Source organism: Malurus melanocephalus, unplaced genomic scaffold, assembly GCF_030028575.1.
Source record: "Malurus melanocephalus ecotype Western Australia unplaced genomic scaffold, MMel_1.1 scaffold_158, whole genome shotgun sequence".
Classification (NCBI taxonomy): domain Eukaryota; kingdom Metazoa; phylum Chordata; class Aves; order Passeriformes; family Maluridae; genus Malurus; species Malurus melanocephalus.
The window spans coordinates 710000-730693 of NW_026623390.1; the positions used below are offsets into that span (position 1 = coordinate 710000).

Consider the following 20694-nt stretch of genomic DNA (forward strand, 5'->3'; position numbering starts at 1 on the left):
TTTTTTTGGCTCAGGCTGACATTGGAGAACTCTAGATATAACCAGAAGCCAGACAGCAGAATTTCAGCCCTGACGTGGAATAGACACTTCTGTTAGGGTCTACAATTCTTCTCATTTTATGTATTTCATAAACMTTCCTGTCCACTAAATATTTTGTCTTTATAGTACAATGGGGAAAATAATCCAAACCCTGCAGCTAGAGAGACATTTCAGCAGTCTGTCTTCATAYATCCACTCTGGATGCCTTTTAAGCCACACTACAGTAATTTTAAAAGCACTTTTGAATATTGCTCATGAAATTTGCCTCAATTTAACAAAATCAGATGTTTTTAATTTAAATTTCCCACAAGCGTTAGCAGCATATTCCAAGAGGTGTTGGTAGGGCCATTTCAGTGTCCTCCACTCCAGTTGTTAGTTAAGTTCATTCATCAAAATAGTTTCAATCCCAACAAAATGGAAATTTTAGCTAGCAATTAGGAAGCAAATGTTTGAAGGGCTCTTGTGACTCACTTACTCAGTGCCACATTTCCTTATTTTTGTTTGAAATTGTGCATGCTAGAACCAATGAAAACATATAAAAACTAAGTTAATAAATCAATTCTAGAAGGCAGAGTTTAAAGAAAACCACAAGCCTTATGGGGAAACTGGGATTCAAGACTGGTCTAACTCTGCTGCTAATGTTTTGCACATTGATAGTGTTTTTCCCTTTATGGTGTCCACTTTTCTCTTGTCATAGGATGCAAGCCCTTGGGACAGGAACATTTAGTTCTGACTTCAGATCATAAATATGAGAAATGTTCTAGCCAGAGAAAACAAAAAAGAACACCACAAACACATTTATAAAAGCTATGTTGTTCCAATGTTCCAATGACATATTTGGATACTCTTACTTTGGTTCATGCACAGAGAATTCACATCCACAAATGTACAGATTAACCATATTTTCTTAGATTAGTCTTTTCCACTGTTTTCCAAGGGAAAATACACAACAAAATAGGGTTTAGACACTTAAACATGTATTTCATCTTAGGTGCACACAGTTTCACAGATTACAACCACCACCTTGAGGGCACAAGAGCTGACTGGCTGAGAGACTTTGTCRCTCACTTTCTGAAAAGGGCAACTGTAATTCTTCTCAGCAACAGCAGCTGTCAGGGTCTCATATATACTTTATTTTTTTCTCTTGAAAATAGAAAATTAACAGAAAGCCACTGGTTTTCAAAGAACTATTAGCTAAGTGAAGATCATTGGTGCTGAAGCATTATTAGGGGGATCATTATTCCAGAGGGAAAAAAACAGAAAAAAAATAAGACGTGGGCAGCTAACCTGAGACTTCAAATGCTTGGAGGCAGAAGGTAATTACAGAATCAGGAAGCGTTTTCTGAATGTTTGAAGTTTTCAGACTTTTCTTTCAGCCTCCCCCACTCTTTGCATGATCAGTAGCTCCCACCCAACTGCTGCTGTGGTGAAAATGGCACAGAGTTCCCGTGTGTTACAATGCAAATGTCACTTCTTTCTGCAGTGACTGAGACTGGCAGACAYACAAACCACCTACACACCATGACATATCCTGGTTCCTGGACTCATATGCTACCTAAAATATTTTCTTGACATTCTTTCAGTTTGAAAAAGCTGCAACTTTCATAGTCTGCATCAAACAACGTTGCAACTTCCTCATGTGGGCTGCAGCTCTGCTGAGAGCAATGTGCCACGCTTTCCTGTACCCTGAGGAGTATCACACAGACACTAATGAGGCTGTAAGGAGACTGACACACCTAAAAAATACTGATATAATAGGAGATGCTTCAGGGAAGGCTCACTGCCTGACATAAAGCAAATGTAATAAATGGTGACGGTGAAAACATTAGTGACCATCCTACTTCTAMTGAAAGCAACAGACAAGGAGACAAAATGGAATTTCAAATCTCTGTTCTGTTTCCTACTTTCCACCATGCCAACTCTTAGTTTTAGTCTTAGTTTAGTTTTTTTAGACTAAACTCTCTGAATAGTCTCTCAATATTCATGTGTTACGTGGAACAGGCTACTCAAAGACATGGAAAATACCACAGCTGTAATCAGATACAACCTGAAGAAAGATGAGAGTATACTGTGACTGAGTAAGAAATGTCACTTGTTCTGTTTGGCTTTGTTTTGGGTGATTCAAATTTTATTTTCTGCTTTTGTTTTTTTTTTTGTTTATTTTTTTTAATTCTTCTGCATCTTATACATTTTTTTAAAAATATGTTTTTACTTAACAGATATATAAAAAATGGTGAAACAGACAAGCATTATGGAGAACACTACGATGGGTGCACTTTGTACGTTCATGGTGACAGGAAAAGCTATACTGCAGTCATTTTACTCTGTCAGTAAAATATAAATGATTTGAAATCTATTCTATTAAAATACAGGTTGTAACTGGAAAGGCTTTTTTCATAAAAAGAGAGAAAACCAGCCGATATTATGGAGTAAGGATTAGAAAGACCCCAGTGTTATTCCACAGAAATCTTGGAATTCCACAAGCATCTTGGCTTAACTCCAGTCTGACTAAACATATTTATACACCTACACTTTTCTCCACAGTTCAGTGATGTTTATTCTGTTCAAGAAATTTTCCACAACTAAGCAGCATGCTCTTTCTGAGCTATCAATGCTTCTGTGTTTTCATTGGTGTCTAAGAAAGACTCTTGTATCCAAAGCACAGAAATATCCAAGACCTCTTCAMGTCAACAAGAATCCACCCAGGGCAAGATTTCACCCAAGTAAATAAAACATAACTGAGGACTTTGGGATGAAAAATGTTTTTTAAAATGTAAGCTTACTAATGGAAGAAATATATCAGAATTACAAGACTGCGATTATTTTTACAGTTAAATAATGACAACAGGTATTCAAATATTCCTTTACAGTATTTTAYGGTGCACATTTTATGGTAAAAGTGTTAAACAGCCAAAGTGTCTGCACCAGAGTACAAACTTCAAAGAAACTAGCTGTAATATTTCATTTTGTTTTACTAATTCCTCCTTTGTTCTAAGAAGGTCTCAGTCTGAGGTTTCAACACAAGATGGCACTCTAAAGAGACTACTGAAAAAAAATTACTGATACACAGATGGTCTTTTAATTACCTTATTGAATATATTCTGAGATTTGTTTTTTGTCCTGCGTAATTGTCTCACAGGTCTTTAAAACCCATTCAATCATGCTGTTCTGTCAATGGCTTTAGTATTTGCAAATGAGGAATTTGGGAAAGCATAGAACAAGATAGATCTTAGCTTTACAAATCACACTATGCAAAAGTTGAATAAGAATTACAAAAGAAAGAATTACAGAAAGATTGAGGTTGGCAGGGTTCTCCAGAGGTCATCTAGTCCAACATCCCTGCTCAYGCACGATGACCTGGAGCCAGCTGCCCTGAACAGACAACTTTTGATTTCTCCATGCATGGGGACTCCACCACCTTTCTGGGCTTATTTCCATGCTCAGTCACCTTCAGAAAAGGTGAAAAAGGTAAAATGTTTGTGGTTGTTCCTCTGAAACCTCCTGTGCTTCAGGTTTTATCCCCTGCCTCTTGTCATGCCACTGACCACCACCGCAAAGGGCATGGCCCCATCCTTTTTTCACCCTTCCTTCACGTATTTGCAGATATAAGTAAGACCCCACCTTGTGCCTTCTCTTTTCCAGGCTCAGCCTTTCCTCCTGTGTGATGTGTTCTAGCCCTTTTAATCAACTCAGTGACCCTTCAGCAGGCTTTCTCCAGCAGCTCCATCCCTTTCTTGTGCTGAGGGACACAGCATGGCCTCAGCAAGACTGCGTGCAGAGCAGCATCACATCACTCCACACACACAGACAACTCTATGCAGTCCAGGTACCATTAACCTTCCATACCACAACTGCACATTGCTTGCTCTTGTTCAAGCCRGTGTCTTTTCCTGCCCAAGCCAAGCTGCTTTCCAACTGGGTGGCCCCCAGCATACACCAAGGTCTGGGTTTGTTCCTCCCCAGCTGCAGSACTGTGCACTTCTCCCTGCTGAACTGCAGGATGTTCCTGGCAGCCACTGCTCCAGCCTGCCGAGGCCCTCTGAACAGCATCCATCCCTCCAGAGTACCACACATTTCTCCCATTTTTTCCATCGTCTGCAAACTCTCTGAGGATACGCTGTGCACCATCATCTAGGTGATTAATGAAGGTACTCAACAGGACTGGACCACTACTGACCCCTGGGGCACACCAATATTTGCTGACCTCCAAGCAGATTTTACCCCACTGAACACCACCCTCTGGGCCCAGTTTGCAGGCTATCTCCCCATCTCCTCAATTGGCCCAGCAACAACAGCATGTCTAAAAGGATCTTACAGCAGACACTGTCAAAACCCTTCCTCAASTCCAGGCAGACAATACCCGCTGCTCTCCCCTCATCTTCCAGACCATCTTCGCTTCCTCATTGAAGTTTACTCAAGTCAATCAAGCAYGAATTCCCATTGGTGAAGCCATGCTAACAACTTGTGATGATTTTCATGTCCTTAATGTGCCTGGAGATGCTTCTGAGGCTTAGCTGCTTCATCACTTTCCTACAGATCAAGGTGAGAGTGACCAACACAGATGTCTCTGCATCCTCTCCTTCTTGCCTTTCTTTAAGGGAGGACTGACATTTTCTTTCCTCCAGTCTTCAWGTATGATTTCACATTTTTATTACACTTCTTTTAATCAGATCCTTAAATATAATAACCACTTTGTTAATGACTCGTGATCTCATTACACTAAATGTTTGTAATAAAAGTACATGCTGAATTCCTAAAACAACTTATTTCTCTACCATTGCAGCAGCAAAACTGTTGCATTTTTAAAATGCAACTTAGTCCTTCCCTAGAATATTCTAGTAATATTAAAAGGAAGAACTTCACACAGCACTAAAAGAAGTTAATAGCCTTCTAACCCTGAACCAAATAATGCTTAAGTTTATTACATTTTTAGATCTGCTTTGGAAAACACATTTTTTAGCTAGACGAACCAAACCAGATGGTTGAAAAGAACATTTAGAGGTCAGTCAGTACTTTTACTCCCTAACTTTATCTARCTACCTTTATCTAAACTTTATCCAGAATTTTAGATAATGCTAAAATAAGTTTTTCCTGATGTTTTATCAAGCATTGTACCAGGTTGCTCAGAGAGACACTGCAATCTCTGTCCTTGGAGATCTTAAAATTCCAGTACAAAGCAGTGGATGAAATAAATTTTAGTTTCAGGAATTTTTCACTAGAGACACATACCCCGTGCATGAATATTTCAGTACTTCAGAATGGGTTTTGTGGAAGTCATTAGAATTCCCTAAGTTAATTTCTGATATTCAATGTTATATTGTAGTTTGAAAGAAATCAGGATAATCTATGTAACTATTTCAACAGCACAGATGTGAATGATATGTTAACTGATAGAAAATGTTAGGGGGAAAAAAAGCATTTCAAAATATGTTATTGAAACAATCAGAACCCAGCCATTAATTACAAACAAATAATTGTCCATTCTCAGTCATCTAAACATATTCTCTGATGAAAACAAATTCAAAGACAGTCACAGGGCTAATAATTCAAATGACCAGACCCTTATTTTTTTTCCAGTAGATTTGCCATGTCTGCCTTCTGTGTGTCTCCTTCATAAAAGCTGTGCTTGACCTTTCCCTTTCCTATTTTTCATAACAGAGCAGGGAGCTACTTCGGAGGAGGGCAGAGCTCCTGAGAGCTGCGTAGCACAGGTTTCCTTCCAGGAAGACGCACTGTGATTCTTTATATGGGTTAAGGGAGCTCTTTGGATGTACAGGCTGCAGTCCCAACCCCTGCCAAAGACTTCAAGGCTGCTTCTTAATCTTTCTGTGAGAAGTGAAATATGCAGGATTCTGATCATCATTAGAAATGAATGCATGAAATAGTATTGGTCCATGTTATGTAAGAGGTTAAATACCTTTTATTCTTAGAATCCATGTATTCATTTTGTATTTCCTCTGCTTCTCAGAGCAACTGCAAATCATTCCATGCAGTGATTTCAGGGAACTGCTGATTTTGGTGGTACTCTATACAAGTGTGTATCTCTACACATCCAATATGGTTTTTRTAACTACTGGTGCACTCCAATTAATCCTTAGATCTCACCATGCTTTTGAAATAAATACAGAAGAAACGTACTATGATGAGAACTTTCATTTGTCCTCATCTTGTCTGGGAAAGATGTGAATACTTACAGGAAAAAATTGCCTACTTTACTACTGGGTTTTTTTGGTTTTTTTTTTTTTTTTTAAGAAGATGGAATGAAGCAATGGACAGTTGGCCTCTGTAAAGAAGAGTGTTACAACTTCATGATGTGTTATAGCACTTTTCCAAAACTACTTCCATTCCAGAGAATCTTTGTTCTTCMCTTCACAGTAACACAGATGCAGTTCCTTGTGAAGGCATTAGGTTTGGGCATGTACTAAAGTCACCCCATCTACCTAATGTGTTTTGTTTTCTATGCACACAGACTTGTGGAGTACACACACAGGAACTGTGTATTTAACTCTGGTCTTCTGTATTTCAGAGAATTTTGGAACTCAAAAGAAAACTGGTTATTCTCAAGGAATATTCACTTTGCCCCTAAGCATTTCTTACTTCATCTTCAGSCAGTCAATAAAGCAGCCTCTTTATTTATTCTCAAAAAGGACCAAGATTGATCCTTTTGGTGTTGACCKAACAACACTCAAAGATTTCAATGTACAAGAGGATCCCTGAACCAGCAGAGAACATCTGCATGATTAGATAATTATTGAGGGCTCTGGAGCAAGACGGATGTCCACTGTAAAAGACTCAACTCAAACAGATGCAATTGTGTCATGCAGCTGTCCTGCAACAGAATCTTCCACAAAATTATATGCCATGTGGATCTAGTCCCTAAATTAGGACATGCAAAATRAGACATCTTGTTGTCATCAAGTGGTTGTTATTTTACGGGAAAGATGTCAAGGTTTTTAAAAAGTAACTTAAACTGAAATAGATATTAAAGTCAGACTACTCCCCCAGAAAAAAATTATTTAGGGAAATGAAACACAACACTGAGAAGAATGCTTACTGAGAGAGATTGATTTAAAGATACTTGAAGACAAAATAATAGCCTGCAGAAATAAAAAAAAAACTATCTCTCAGTTTCACACTGTTTCTTCAGCTGTCATGAGGATGAGATATCTGAATAGAGCAAGTCAGTAATAACCAACATAAAAAACTACGTACCGCATGAGAGTTTATAAGTAGGTATAACACTTCACAGTATTAAAAGACTGAAATTGTTTTGTGATGTCATTTGTTGAATTTTAGACATTTAAGACAACTAATTAAACTACACTATAGCTCAGGTAAGGCACCAGGCTGACATACAGAAGCTTTAGAGAATCAAATTCCTCCRTGGTTTCTTTGTAAGTGCATAAAACTCCCATAAAATATCAGAAAATCAGGCCTATATACATATTCAAGAAAATTTTTAAGCAGTAACTTTATTATGCCTTTATAAATTCATAGGCTTTCTCTGCTATTGAAAAAACCGCATCCAAAATGTAGAAGTGGAACCACCATTAAGGGTACCCAAACCCAGATATAAGCCTGCATGCATCTGTGAGGAGGAACTAAACTTCAAAGGGAGAAACTGGTGAACCACCCGGAGCTATTTAGTCTGTGGCACCTTTTGTGGCACAAACTGTTACAGAAAGAGCCTCTGTATGTAATGCCTTTGGGATGCAGGCATCTCTAAAAAACAAGATCTGGACAACCTTGAGAAGCACACACAGCAAGGCACCCATCATTACAGAGTCTGGCAAAGTTCCTGTGGTATGAATGAGAGAACTCTGCAAAGGCTGTGGATTCTCAGTAAGGCTACACTGCACATAGCCTTGCCCCAAATGAAAGCCTGCTGCATTCTCAAAATAAAAGTTTTCTATTTATGCGATCTGCTTTTGCAGCAGTACTAAAAATGCTCTTTCTCTTCACATACATTATATGTATACATATGTATGTGTGTGTGTATGTGTGAGTGCAGCTGAAGCATGTAAATAAACCCCACAAACTGGCTACTTTAAGGTGTCCCTGGCCACAGCTCTTAGCAGAGTGAAGCATAAATTTCCTTAACACATTCTAGGGCAAGCTAATGCTCAATTCAAACTGAGATCCTTTCTCACCTACAGAACTGCAGATTCATTAATGGCTCTATATTGCTCATTGAGTCATTCAAGCATACACAGAGCATGCTAGATTTCTTCCTGCTATCTTATTTCTCCTAGSTTATATAATGACAGTCTTCCATTTCTGCAAAGCTTGTCAGGTTATGCTCCTGCAAAGGCTGAATATGTTCAGGGGCAAATATGGTTGCAGTTTCTTCTGTTGTGAAGTGCTGACAAACTCTTAAAMAGATAGCTATATAATGACCCTTCTTTAAATTGAAGACGCAAAAGAGTAATTCTGAGAGATTTTTATCTTTATGGTGGGAAAGAAAGAATTAAGAATTTTTTATTTAGAGCAGCTAACTTTTCATTCTGGTTTTGTTTTTTTTCTTTAAATAGAATAAATCCTACTGTTTGYTTTGACCTATGGATAATAGAGAAACCCAATAACTTAAATAATTATGATTTTCAAACTTTACTCACAATCCAAACATTACTGACTTTGCCTTATTCTGTCACAGGTAATATACATAGTAGGGCATTCAAAGAATAAACAATAAGGAACTGATGCCTTTTTTACAAGCTTCTAATCAGTTTTGGCTGCTGATAAATCTGTCAGAAAAATCTGCTTTTATAAGACAGATATGAGCTGGAACAGAYAGAAATAACACCTGACTGGATATCCAAAACTACAGGGGTTTAACCATGACTTAAAAGAGTGTTAACTGAATATGCATATGCTTTTTAAAATCCTGTTAGCAGCCTATTTGCACATCCTGCCTGCAGTCAGAACACCTGACCCTTGCGCCAGTCAGTGTCATGGGGAATGGCACTGGGGTGACTTCTGCTACCAGGCAGAGTGATAATGCTCATGAATTTAGTTCCATGGAGCTATAACAGACAAGCTCTGCTTCAGTTTATGTGCAGTTGCTTGCCTCACTGTGGAGAAATTGCTAGGTATCAGACTATTCACACTGGAGTTAGTTTTCCACGGCTTTAATCTTTTAAGGTTACTCATGTTTCCATTGGATGAAGGGCAGGTGAAACAAGAGCATTCTAAACTGCAAGATGACTCCTAAAGCTAAGAACGGTATTCTCTTAATAAACTCTTTCACAAAGCTGCACTGATCCAGCTGCTCCAGGCAGAGTGAGTCTCTCATGACTAATCTTCCTCTTTTCCCCCGTACGCATTCACCAGCAGCACGAGAGAGGCCACAGTGATCAGCAGACAAAATTCTGTTCTCAGTCATACAGGAACGAAAGGAAGAGCTGCCTGACTGGCCATACTTTGGGCATCCTGGACCATAGCCATGCCCCTGGAGCAGGCCACTGCTAGATCAGACACCTCTCGGAGCAYCCCCTAATGCCACCTTTTTATCACATTTGAGGATGGTTCATTCCAGCAGCCTGAGAGCAAAACACACAGAAGAACTTGGCAGAGTGGTGGCATTAATATTGTTATGTGCAGATACTGTGGCCATGGCTCAATAAAAGCTCAAGGATGAGGTGTCTTAAGCTTTCAGAAGAATGCCAAAGGACTGGGAAAGCACGTCTCTATGTTATCTGGCTGTGAATACTGCAGCACTTACACRTTCGGAACAAAAATGTACCCTTTACATTTCTGTGTTACTACACAAGCCCAATTTCTATCTCCCTTGCTTGTAAGATTTACCCTTTTTTTCAAATTTACAGCAAAATCTAATTAATATGCTTTACATTTTTGCATCTCAAAAGAATATTAGAATGAAACATATCTGAAATAATTCAACAGTTTTCCAAAAGGTTTGTATGGTCCACCGCTATTTAAGGCACTATAAAATGCTTTACCAGCACACCACTTACCCTCAGCATAGGCCCATTCTGGAACACATGAGGTTCATCACAAACTACACAATATTCATTCAGTACTGGTATCCGCTGCTCAGCAAATTCAATAGTCTGAGAACAATGAAAATGAGAATAACAACATCTGCTTAAAAATAATTAACAGTCAGCTCATGTTTCACAGGGTTTCATAAATGAGTAAGATGTGACATCCTACCTGCACAAGAAAGCCACGGTCTCGCACCGGAATGCATTTTGCACCATAATTTTGCTGCAAGGGAAAAGTTGAGGCAACTTCAGTGTTGGCAGACTAATTATAAGGAAATGGTAAAGCATTTGTAAATTTTTGTATGTAAATATGTTAATCAAACAACTTTCATCTAAAAAAATCTCTTATTTGCGTGAACCAGCCATAACAAATAATCAATCCTTTTACTGTTACTGAGTGTGGGGTAGGATTTTAGTACTTCCTTTTAGTTCTCAAATCAGGTGAAGTTTTGTACTCACCATCCGAGAAACATCTCAAATGGAAACACCAGTGCCCTCACTCCATCCTAACAAACTGACATTCAATAACTTCCATTAGGTTTTCAGTGCGTATTGTCTATTCCAATATGGGCTGTATTTTAAGGCTTGAAAGACTACTGTAACTCTCAGTAAGGCTGAAAACAGTTTTATTTATGTGTGCTAAGGCCTCTCTTCTGCAAGCAGCACACTAACAGATCTTTATGCTCAGATATCACTCAAATTCTTTCAGCACACAACAACATAAATTAAAAGGAATGCYTATTACAAAAGCCAGTAAGGTTCAGAATCCCCTCCAGGTTGACATCTATTTCAATCAAATCAGCTCCTGTGGGGGAAAAAAGTGGCCCCACAAGTCCTGAATCTGAAACTCAGCCAATTATCGTGTATGACTGAGTCCTGGGAAAAGRAAGGGRGTGTTAACAGCCTGCWTGGAGGAGGAATACCACATCCTTGGCTACTTTTGAGAAAAGGAGATTGGAATGTAGAATTGATAACGCAGGTGGTTCACATTTATAAACATTACTAATACTGTAGCTTTTGCAAACCTACCAATCATATACTAATAATTAATTAAACAGCTGTCTCTTAACCAATGTATGTTTGACACAAATGTATACACTGGTTCCTAAAGTGGATAAAGAAGCTTGTCCCACAATAAAGTACTCTCTCTCTTTCTCTTTTTCACCCTCTTTCTCTCCTTCTTTTTTCTGTGTGTCTTTGTGTCTGTTATTTTGTGTTACTGTTTGGCCAACAGCGACAAGCTCCATTTTTAGTGTTTTGTTTGTTTGGGTTTTTTTTTTTTTTTTTTTTTAATAGAGTTGCTTCCTTTCATATCTCTACTGTTTAACTGCTTAGCTGCTTTTCCATTCTTCTGGGCAACAGTCCTACTTGTAGTCAGATATAAGACTCTAATATTATAGCTCAGAGTTGAAGAGAATTCAGTGTCTTGATTCATCACTTCTCCATTCCACTGACTTCAAATTGCAGTTAGGCACCGAGGCTATCCATATATCTGGTGCCTGCATATAAAATCTGAAATACACTCTTGATGCCCTTCCACTAACATCAGTCAAACTGCATCTGACCATGTATGTGATGATCTTTCCTCAAAGTAAKTGCATTCAAGCAATAAATTATGGGTAGTTTTTACAGGCTGCCAAGCAAAGCTTGCCTTTCTTCCCTATCAGCTGACAACATCAGTATGAAACTTAGTCAGCTCTTCATTATGTTATAAAAATCAAAGGGACTTTTCCAAAAGTCTTGCGCTGCTAAGACATTCTCTGCTGAATCAGAAAAAAAGGGCATCTCTAAACTGCAACAAGTAGAAAGTCTGATAGCTCAAATTAATTTTGCTGTGCACATCACATAAATCAACCACACAGCATTTATATAAATGGTCTTACAATATTGTATCCCTGCTTTTAGATTTGATGAGTATAGCTTAAAGCTTACTAAACAAAATTACCATGAAACATGGCACATTCAATGTAATTTCATTATTTTAGAATACACTACTTTAAACACATGTATGGCATCTGAATGAAGAACTATTTTCTAAACACTTCTCCCCAGTTCAAAGACAGAAAATAGGCTCGTGTCTTGAACAACTGCAAACAAACCCACTCTTTCTGCTAAAGTAAAAAAGTCACCTTTTAAGAGGCATAGGCAGAAGAAATTATTTTAAGAGTTCTTTCTTAAATGCAAGAATATGTGCTACCCTTTGCCTTCCCTTATCTATCATGTCCCTGGGGAAAGTAAGAGAGCAGWCTGGGCCCAATTCGTTCCCTGACTCCCAACTTCCCCCAGCACATTTGAAGGTTTAACCCCTCACAAATCACAAATGTGCAAGASATGAGCAGAACCGTGACTTCATTCCTTCCTGTATGATGATGATGATAATGGCAGATGCAAAGACCAGAAGAGGTGACACAGCACTCAAACTAATGGATACTTGCTTCCCCCATGAAGCAAACACAGAAATGAGAAAAGTCCAGTGCAACCTACTTAATTTTGCAGCACAGAAGGGCACACTCTCCCTTTTTCCTGCASGAACTGTGCAGGGAAGGAAGTGGGTGACTGAACTTTTCCCATGGCCAGCAGCTGTGCATTGAGCCGCATTCAACATGACATATAAAATCTCTGCCCTGACCTCAGCAAATTCCAAATTTAGAACTTAAGTATATGTGCACGCACAGCTGTTTGAATCCTCCTTAGAAAGCTGACTTCATTGCTCTTGTCTTCCAGTATATCCAAGATAATCACTAACATATATCCTAAGTATTAACGTCTTGCATAAAAAGTGTAACAGCACATTTGGAAAATAGGAGGAGGAAAACAAGCAGAATACAAAAAATATTACGCACAGCAGCTTGTGAAGGTGATGATGAGGATGGTGTTAAGATACCAATAAGCCCTGAGGTAAGAGAGAGCCTCCTGCTCTCTGCCATGGTGGACTCCTTGAAAGGCTCCATTTTGGATGATCTAGGGGCATTGGAGTAAGTCTTGCTGAGCAACTTGTGATTCTTCAATCCATCCAATTCTTCCATTCTAAGGTTACTGGAGTAGGATCTGCTTAAAAGTTTGTGGGGCTTCAAGGTGCTGTTGTGCTCACATCGAGGATCCCCAGAGCACGACCTATTTAACACCTTATGGGGCTTTAAAGCGATGCACTCCTCCTGCTTGAGAGCCGCAGAGCAAGCACGATTCAGCAGTTTGTGCGATCTAATAGCCATTGTCTGTTCAGCCCTAGGGTCACTCGACAACGAGCGGCCAAAGGTTCTGTGAGATTTTGTGGCACACACATCCTCCGCCTTCACTGTGCTAGAGCAAGTCCTTCTCAGTAGTTTGTGTGTCTTGGAGATGCCATCGTGTTCTGACTTCAGCTTYGATTTATTTTTACCACAGCCTGGTGGAGGATAACTTGGCGACCTTAGAATAAAGAAGATGGCGAAGTTCAAGAACAATCAAAATCTTGGGCAAATCAACCAAAATGACACAGATGTGAACACTTTTAAGTATCACCTTATGTTTTTTTTTCACTAGTGATAAAGACAACCCACACTTTTAAAACATTAACAATTGTATGAAAGGTATTTTCAGTACCAAAACAACTTATTCCTATTTACACACAAGCTCATCAATCAAAAGGACAATTAACTACTGAAGCTGAAGTTAGAGCTGTGACCTTACAGCTTTTTGTGAAGGTCTCTATATCGTGAAACAAATGAGTTATTCAAGAAATTATCTTCAAACCCACATAYTATAATATATTTTCCTCATCAAAATCTATTTTTTCTATGTAATCATCATGGCATGATCCAATGAAAGTTATTGTCTTCTGGACACAGAATAACAAATTCTATGTTCAGATCCAATAGAAGATTCAATAAGCAGTGAAACTTGGGAGACATTACACCAAATTTAATTCAGATGAAAAGGACATTATTTTAAAAACTTCACAATAACCTGGGCACTTTGTGAAAGGTAAGTTTATACCCTTCTTTCTGGTTTTAGACGAGTTCTAGCACAATAACACCAGAAATGCGAATGCGAGAGACCTAAATTATGGAAGCAGAAAATAAAGAACAGAAGGTTTTTTATGAAACAACATTCACACAAGCTGTCATATTTCTGTAAGGTTCCTCTTCATCTGTCCTTGCAAAGTCAGAACATGTAACAGGTATGCTGAATCATTTTCCTGTGTTTTACAAGCAACACTAATCTTTGGAGTATTTTTTTKTTGTTGTTTGCATCAAATAGAGAAATAAAAACCCAAGGGGAGAGGCTGGCAGGTGCCCCCACCATGTTAGCAAGTGTTGACAGTGGAGGATGCACGTGGAGGCTGCTGATTCACTGCAGCAGCTGGGTCACTATCAGCCTCCTGCAGACAGGAGGTGGGGACGGTGTCCTGGGGACAGAGRGGGTCCCTGTTTTTCAGCTGAGCTATCTCTGGATTCTGGCTGCCAAATCAAGAGGAAAAAGAATGAGATGGCTTTTCATGCCCTTTCTAAATAAAACCAAGCCCCAAGCTACAGCCTGTGCTTGGAAGTGGCGTGGGATACGATAGGGAATGGAAAAGGCATGTACTCAAAACACCATCTTCCCTTCTCTACCTTTCAATAGACAGACAATCTTCTGTCATCTCTGACATTCCTCCCTTTTTCAATGTGAGTGATTGCTCTATTCTGTGTCTGTTTCATACCTTGAATTTAGAATTTAAAATTTATGAAAAAGAAATAATATTCAAAGAAGCATTCAATTCAAATTCAGAAACTGGACCAACCCTCTGTCAACCCTCCAGAAACAGGAAAACACACTAGAGTAAATAGTCGCAATCCTACAATAGGTAAAATCAGAGCCTGATTCCACATACACTTAAATTCAAATGAACTATTCACAAATTATTTATTATGCTTTTTAATGCCTTTGTTCTTTGAAATTTGGTGCCTGTATTTCAGAAGTGGAAAACATTAATGTCGTCAAATAATGGAGAGGGGAGGGTGCCCAGAATCTTTAAAAATCATTCTTTCATTTATGACCATTCCAGTTTTAAAAAAATTAAATACATAAAACTGCTGTAGAAAGAAGAGCTAGACAAACACGGATTTTTAAAATATACATAACATATGCTATACACATATATTACCTGCACATATATTTAATTAGATTTTTATTTTTGCAATTCAAGTAAAGATAAAATAAAGATACAAACACAAGTTAAAATAAAATTGATTATTTCCAGTSCTAGATGAAACATGACTTTTTCAGAGAGCAGGGCAATGAAATACTCTAATAATCTCTAATAATCTTAGAAGCTGCAGCAATACTTAGTTCACTCCTGATGTCATGCAATGCAAGGACTGGAAACCCATGAGGTAAGATATAAATAGAGCACTTCTCTGTGGAGAAAAGTCAAGATTTCACCTTGTGCAGTCTGCTGTGGGTTTTGAACAGTTCATGGTGATAACAGCTCATTTTCCTTGCTATTACCTGCGCAATGTAGAAAAGATGTGCAGAGGGGATTTCACCTTTTTGTCAGACACCTTCTTATTGTGCGTACAATTAGATTTCTCTTTACTGTTCTTCCACTGCTGTGTAACAAATGTCTGCATGATCCTGCAAATTAAGAAAGTAAAAAAAAGGTTTTCTTATCCCAGCCAGGACACACTTATTTTAGTACTATGGCCTCAGCAGTCATGTAGGTGACAACGCAATGTTCTCACTCTGCAGGTGATGTTTTCTGTCATGTTAGTGGATTGATGACTGGCTGCCTCAGCTCCTCAAAGAATGCTTTTTTATTCACAGAGAACTAATTTAACATGGAACTCTTAATGAGAATACAGTCTGTGTTAACAACCACTGCAACTGCAAAATTTGTGCAGACTACATACCAACTATCAAATCCAGCTACAGGGTCTGTCTCTCACCTGACTGTAGGATATTGCATCTGCATGGCTAAGCAGTTATTCTATGACTCTCAACTGGCAATGGGGGTCTTAGATGTGATAAAAGTCAAAGATGAATTCATTATGAACAAGATATATCCCTTTGCCACAGCCATGAGAAACCATTGGGTTCATGGTATTCTGACTTCTGCTCAGTTGTGAGCTATGCAGCCATGCTCTTGAAAATGTCCCATGGGAACCTTCAGTCATTACCTGGTGCACAAATCACAGACAGTATAAATAGTGAAACATTTCACGAGACTATTAATTTCAGGGAAGCATTTATTTATTTTTTTTTCTTCAAAGTTATATACCATACAGATTTTAATAATTTGTTTCTTTTGTAAGATGATGAAAATGTTGCAATGAATTTTTTAAAACAATAAACAGCATTTTTTTTCCTTAGGTGTTTCTTAATGTTGTAATGGTCAGACACTAAAAAGCCTATATACTTAGAATTTTATTACATGTACAAAAGTACATGTAAAAGGATGACTCAGAAAAATTGAATTAAAATGAATTTACTATGGCCACATGAAACTGCCAATTTTTTTGACTATTCTTCCATCTCATCTTCAAAAACATGGAGGGCCTAATTACTGTTGTATATCCTAGAGGGGACCATGGAAGCATAGCCCCCTTGGGGCATGCATGAAGCTCAAAAAGACTCCTTTGCAGAGGCCTCACCATCTAAGCAGAAACATGAAATGGAAAACTACTAGACATGGTCTTTGTAACTTTTATAGCTTACTTCCTAAAAGGCACCAAAGTGACAGAAAACCCTGGCAAGTAATACAGATCAGGTTCTCTCAACAGCTGTCAAGACTCAAATTAAAAAAGGCAAATATTGATTTTTTTTTTAAAGAAAAACAACTTTAAAACAYTTTGATCCAACAACAAACCTGACAACATGAATTTTATGCTACCTGACATGGTCCAGAAACTAAAAAGAGAGTAATGTTTTTACACACTGTAAAAAGAGTGCCTAAAACCAAGAGTTTTCACTTTTCCAGACTTACTTTTTCAGCTGATGTCCTAGCCCAAATCTTTCCTTTGTAGAGATCTGAAATACATCCACAGTTGGCACTAGGGAAAAAGGATATTTTGTTGATATATGACCTTACAGCAGTAATGACAAACTTGTGACCATGTAAGTCTTATTTAAGCATCCTGTTCTATGTGGAGCTTGATTATAGACAATWGAATAACAGAAAATTGAAACAATGGCAAAAGCAGACATCTCATTTGAGCATAYTAAGTAATGCATGGTCCATTTTGGAATATCAGCCAATATAATCTACAATTTTACAAATGGAATTCTTCCAAATRTATCTCTTCCTACCCTTTTTTCACAAAAATCTATCTTTTTTTTTTTATAAACATACTACGCAAATAGCAAGCCAAATCAGCTTAAATGTATCTGGACTGACAATTCATCTCCCCTTAGATCTTAAACTTTTTTTCCAAGTAAGTAGTCTATACACAGTAGAGTCCCTTTGGAGACCAAGAAAGCCCAGACTGAAACTTTCTGAGGGTGTTTTAATACAAGATCCAAAACCATCATCTATGTGCCTGATATGTGAATTCCACTGGCCAAGAATTACCCTGAAATGTTCCCATCCTAACACCGGTATATTCATATTCATCTGTCAGAAATTGAAAATGTACAGGGTAAAAGATGGAAATTAGCTAGTGGCATTACTAAAATCCTCTAATAACATTTGCTAGATAGAAGTGGCAGATGGAATCCAGTACTTGTTGAGAGAGCCTCAGGTCCTCAAGGCAGGACAACAGCCAGTGCATATTACAAGCACAAACAGACTTCACACATTGTATTGCATAAAATGATAAAGACTAAAGTAAAATAAAAAAGGAATTAAAACAAAAAATCTGGGGCTTGGTCTATTTTTGTTAAGAATGGTAAATCAGTATTTTGATGTTATTCTGGCCACTCAGAAAGTCAGATTTTATCCAGAATATCGAGGTTTATACTTTAATTTTGCTTTAATAGATTCAATTTGATTATAAAATACAATATATCCAGTCTGGCCATGCAACTTTTAACTTAGTTCAAAGCTCTGCAGTTACCCCTTCTCTAATGGTATTATTCAAATAACATAAAACATGATCTTTTAAATACAAACTGATGATTTTTTTCAACACGGATGAATAATAAGTGTAGCAATATTGTTGGACTGTCAAATTTCAGACATACTGCAGGGGGCTGATGGGATGGGGAATGCTTTAAATTAGAATCATCCTACCTAGACCAGCAATCATCTGAAATCTAGACCAAAATTTTTGTCTAGACTCTACTTTCAGAGGAGATATTCCGATACCTCCAGTGGCTGATTCATCCTATGACAGGTTTCTAAGGCACCAGGGACAAACTGCCCACGCAGACAATACTGAAAGCAAGCTATTAACTAGAAGAACTATCTAAAATCAGTATATTACAGAGCTGCAGGGTGGCACTCATATCCCCTGCTATGCTTTGAAGTGTACTGTGTTTCTGTTTTTCAATCAATAAAATGCAGTATAGAAGAAAAAGATACAGCATCAGATTCTGGCCCGGTAGTCTCAAAAAAAGCACATCTGAGGCAGAAGAGGAATACACTGAATTAATACAAAAGATGGTGAATGTCACTGTGGTTTGCTAGTAAATAAAGAGGCATGGCTGCAACAGCAGCTGAGCTCATAAAACCAACATTTCACGTGCACTTGCCTGTGGCCCTGAGATGCCTCTCTCAGCACCCAGGAATCCCACAGCAGCTCAGCTGCAGCTCTGGGAACTGTTCCCCGCCTTAACCTTGCCTGCAGTGCAGGAGATATATTCCTGTTATTTCTCATTTCTCACTGCACACCGCTCTTCACACTTCACCTTCTCTTATTTGCTGCACTTTTTTATTTTTTAAATTACATTTTGACAGAAGTGCTCTGAATGCTAACACTGCTTCCTGCTATGGCAAATAGATACTTTAAGATCTGAATATTTACAGAAATGATTAAAGTTCATAAACCACAGACAAAAAGACCAAAGTCAAGAGGAAAAAAAAGATAGTTATAATGAAATGATTATTCGAATGAACAGAATATAGCTTATAGTTAGAATCATCAGACAACATATCATATAGTAATAGCTCATTGGGACAGATTTTGCTAAACATGACTGGAAATCTCTACTCATTTTCCAGAGGCAGAATTCTCCCACAGATAAAAGCCTGAACTGACAGCCTGTACTGCAAGTCTCCAAAGCTGGGCAAGTCATTATCCAAACTGAGTCTGACTTGGCRCTGTAAAAATATATCTAAAGTCGACTCTTGCATACGAACACTTCCAAATCTTCAAAATCAGTTGATTCTTCATGAGCTTGACCATTTTTCTGTCAYGAGGAAACTTATGAACACTTAAAAACTCTTTCAAATCTAAACATTTCCAGAGTTCACATACTCATATGGAAACCAGAAGCTGAAAGGGTGATTACCATGGGCTGATTTTTCAAAGCTGCATAAAAAAGGGCATGTTAATGTGCTGCACAGGTCTGTGTTCATCATTACCAGCCATATCTGTGCAGATGATGCTTGATTTTCAAAATGAGGAAATTGCTTATTAGAAACTCTAGATCTTTGTTCCTGAACCCTGATTCCTAGGGGAAGCAGTTGCATCTCGAAGGGCATCAGGGCATCCAAAAATCAACCTATGGAAGTTTTAAATTAGATGCCCMTGTCACCAGGAAGGGGCTAGCCATGCAAATACATGTAAGGTTAATTCCAAATCAATAGGACTCCTCTCAGCAAAAGAACTAAACACATGTGGGGTCAAAGATTTGGGAGAGAATGAGTATGTGTCCCATGGCTCAGACTGGACACCACACRAGGCACAAGGAGAGCACACAATTGACCAACCTGGACCATTTAGGTACTGTGTAAGYGAACAGTGCAGTCGCACTATTATAGGCTCTGTGCGAATTACATCCCAAGCCACAGCAATCTCCTCCTAGTTTAAGACAAACAGAAAACAACAAACATTAGCCATCGTGAGGAACTGCTCCTTTTTCCCAATCTACCTCAGGCTTGCTACAAATACCATCCATCCACCTACCCAATTGTTTAGGATCTACTCCCACATTACACTTTAGACTTAAGAGAAATTATTGCACATCAGTTTCCCCAAGAGCAGCATTGTCAGACTAGTTRTAGGTCTTGAGTGAGCTCATTCAAACCAAGCAGAGGTTTATACACAACACTGCATGTACAGTACAGGCAGAAACATTCTCATCTACCAACAGGTATTGCTTCAAAGTGGAGAAGCAAAGGAGCAAAAAAGACAGAATAGAACTTAGCTCCATAACTATATGGGCAAAGAAAACTTTCTCCTTAAAACTGGTCAAAAGAATTCAAGGCATGATCAGATTTTTTTAAAATGTTGGTCCGGCTCAATAACTGTCTTATGTGCTGTGTTGACCTGAAAATAAGATGTATMTGTGCAGAGGGTAAAGATGCCCTTAAATTTTCTCTTCTTTGTCCTTTCTATAGCAGCCAGGAAGTTGCTGCACAGATGAGATGAGGAAGTGCGATGCTAATGACAACAGAACAGCTACAGAAGCCGTGCTRCCAGACCACAAACAGCACCACTGTCTCGTGCCTCCTCTGCCAGCCAAGACTCTCTCTAATCAGTGCACAGGAGCACTCCACCCAAAGTCCCTTTCCCTGCTTTCACCTGACTCA

The 20694-nt window shown here is 38.5% G+C and overlaps 1 protein-coding gene across 1 annotated transcript in view; it reads right to left on the reverse strand.

Moving 5' to 3' along the window:
- Positions 1–20694, reverse strand: part of PARP8 (poly(ADP-ribose) polymerase family member 8) — a 114945-nt gene that overhangs the window by 25261 nt on the left and 68990 nt on the right. The window contains exons 9-14 of the mRNA XM_057371809.1: positions 19873–19963; positions 16987–17053; positions 15513–15638; positions 12887–13451; positions 10213–10266; positions 10014–10109 (exon numbers count right to left, since the gene is read on the reverse strand). Of these exons, the coding sequence (XP_057227792.1) occupies positions 10014–10109; positions 10213–10266; positions 12887–13451; positions 15513–15638; positions 16987–17053; positions 19873–19963 (999 nt within the window). The remainder of the gene's footprint in view (positions 1–10013; positions 10110–10212; positions 10267–12886; positions 13452–15512; positions 15639–16986; positions 17054–19872; positions 19964–20694) is intronic.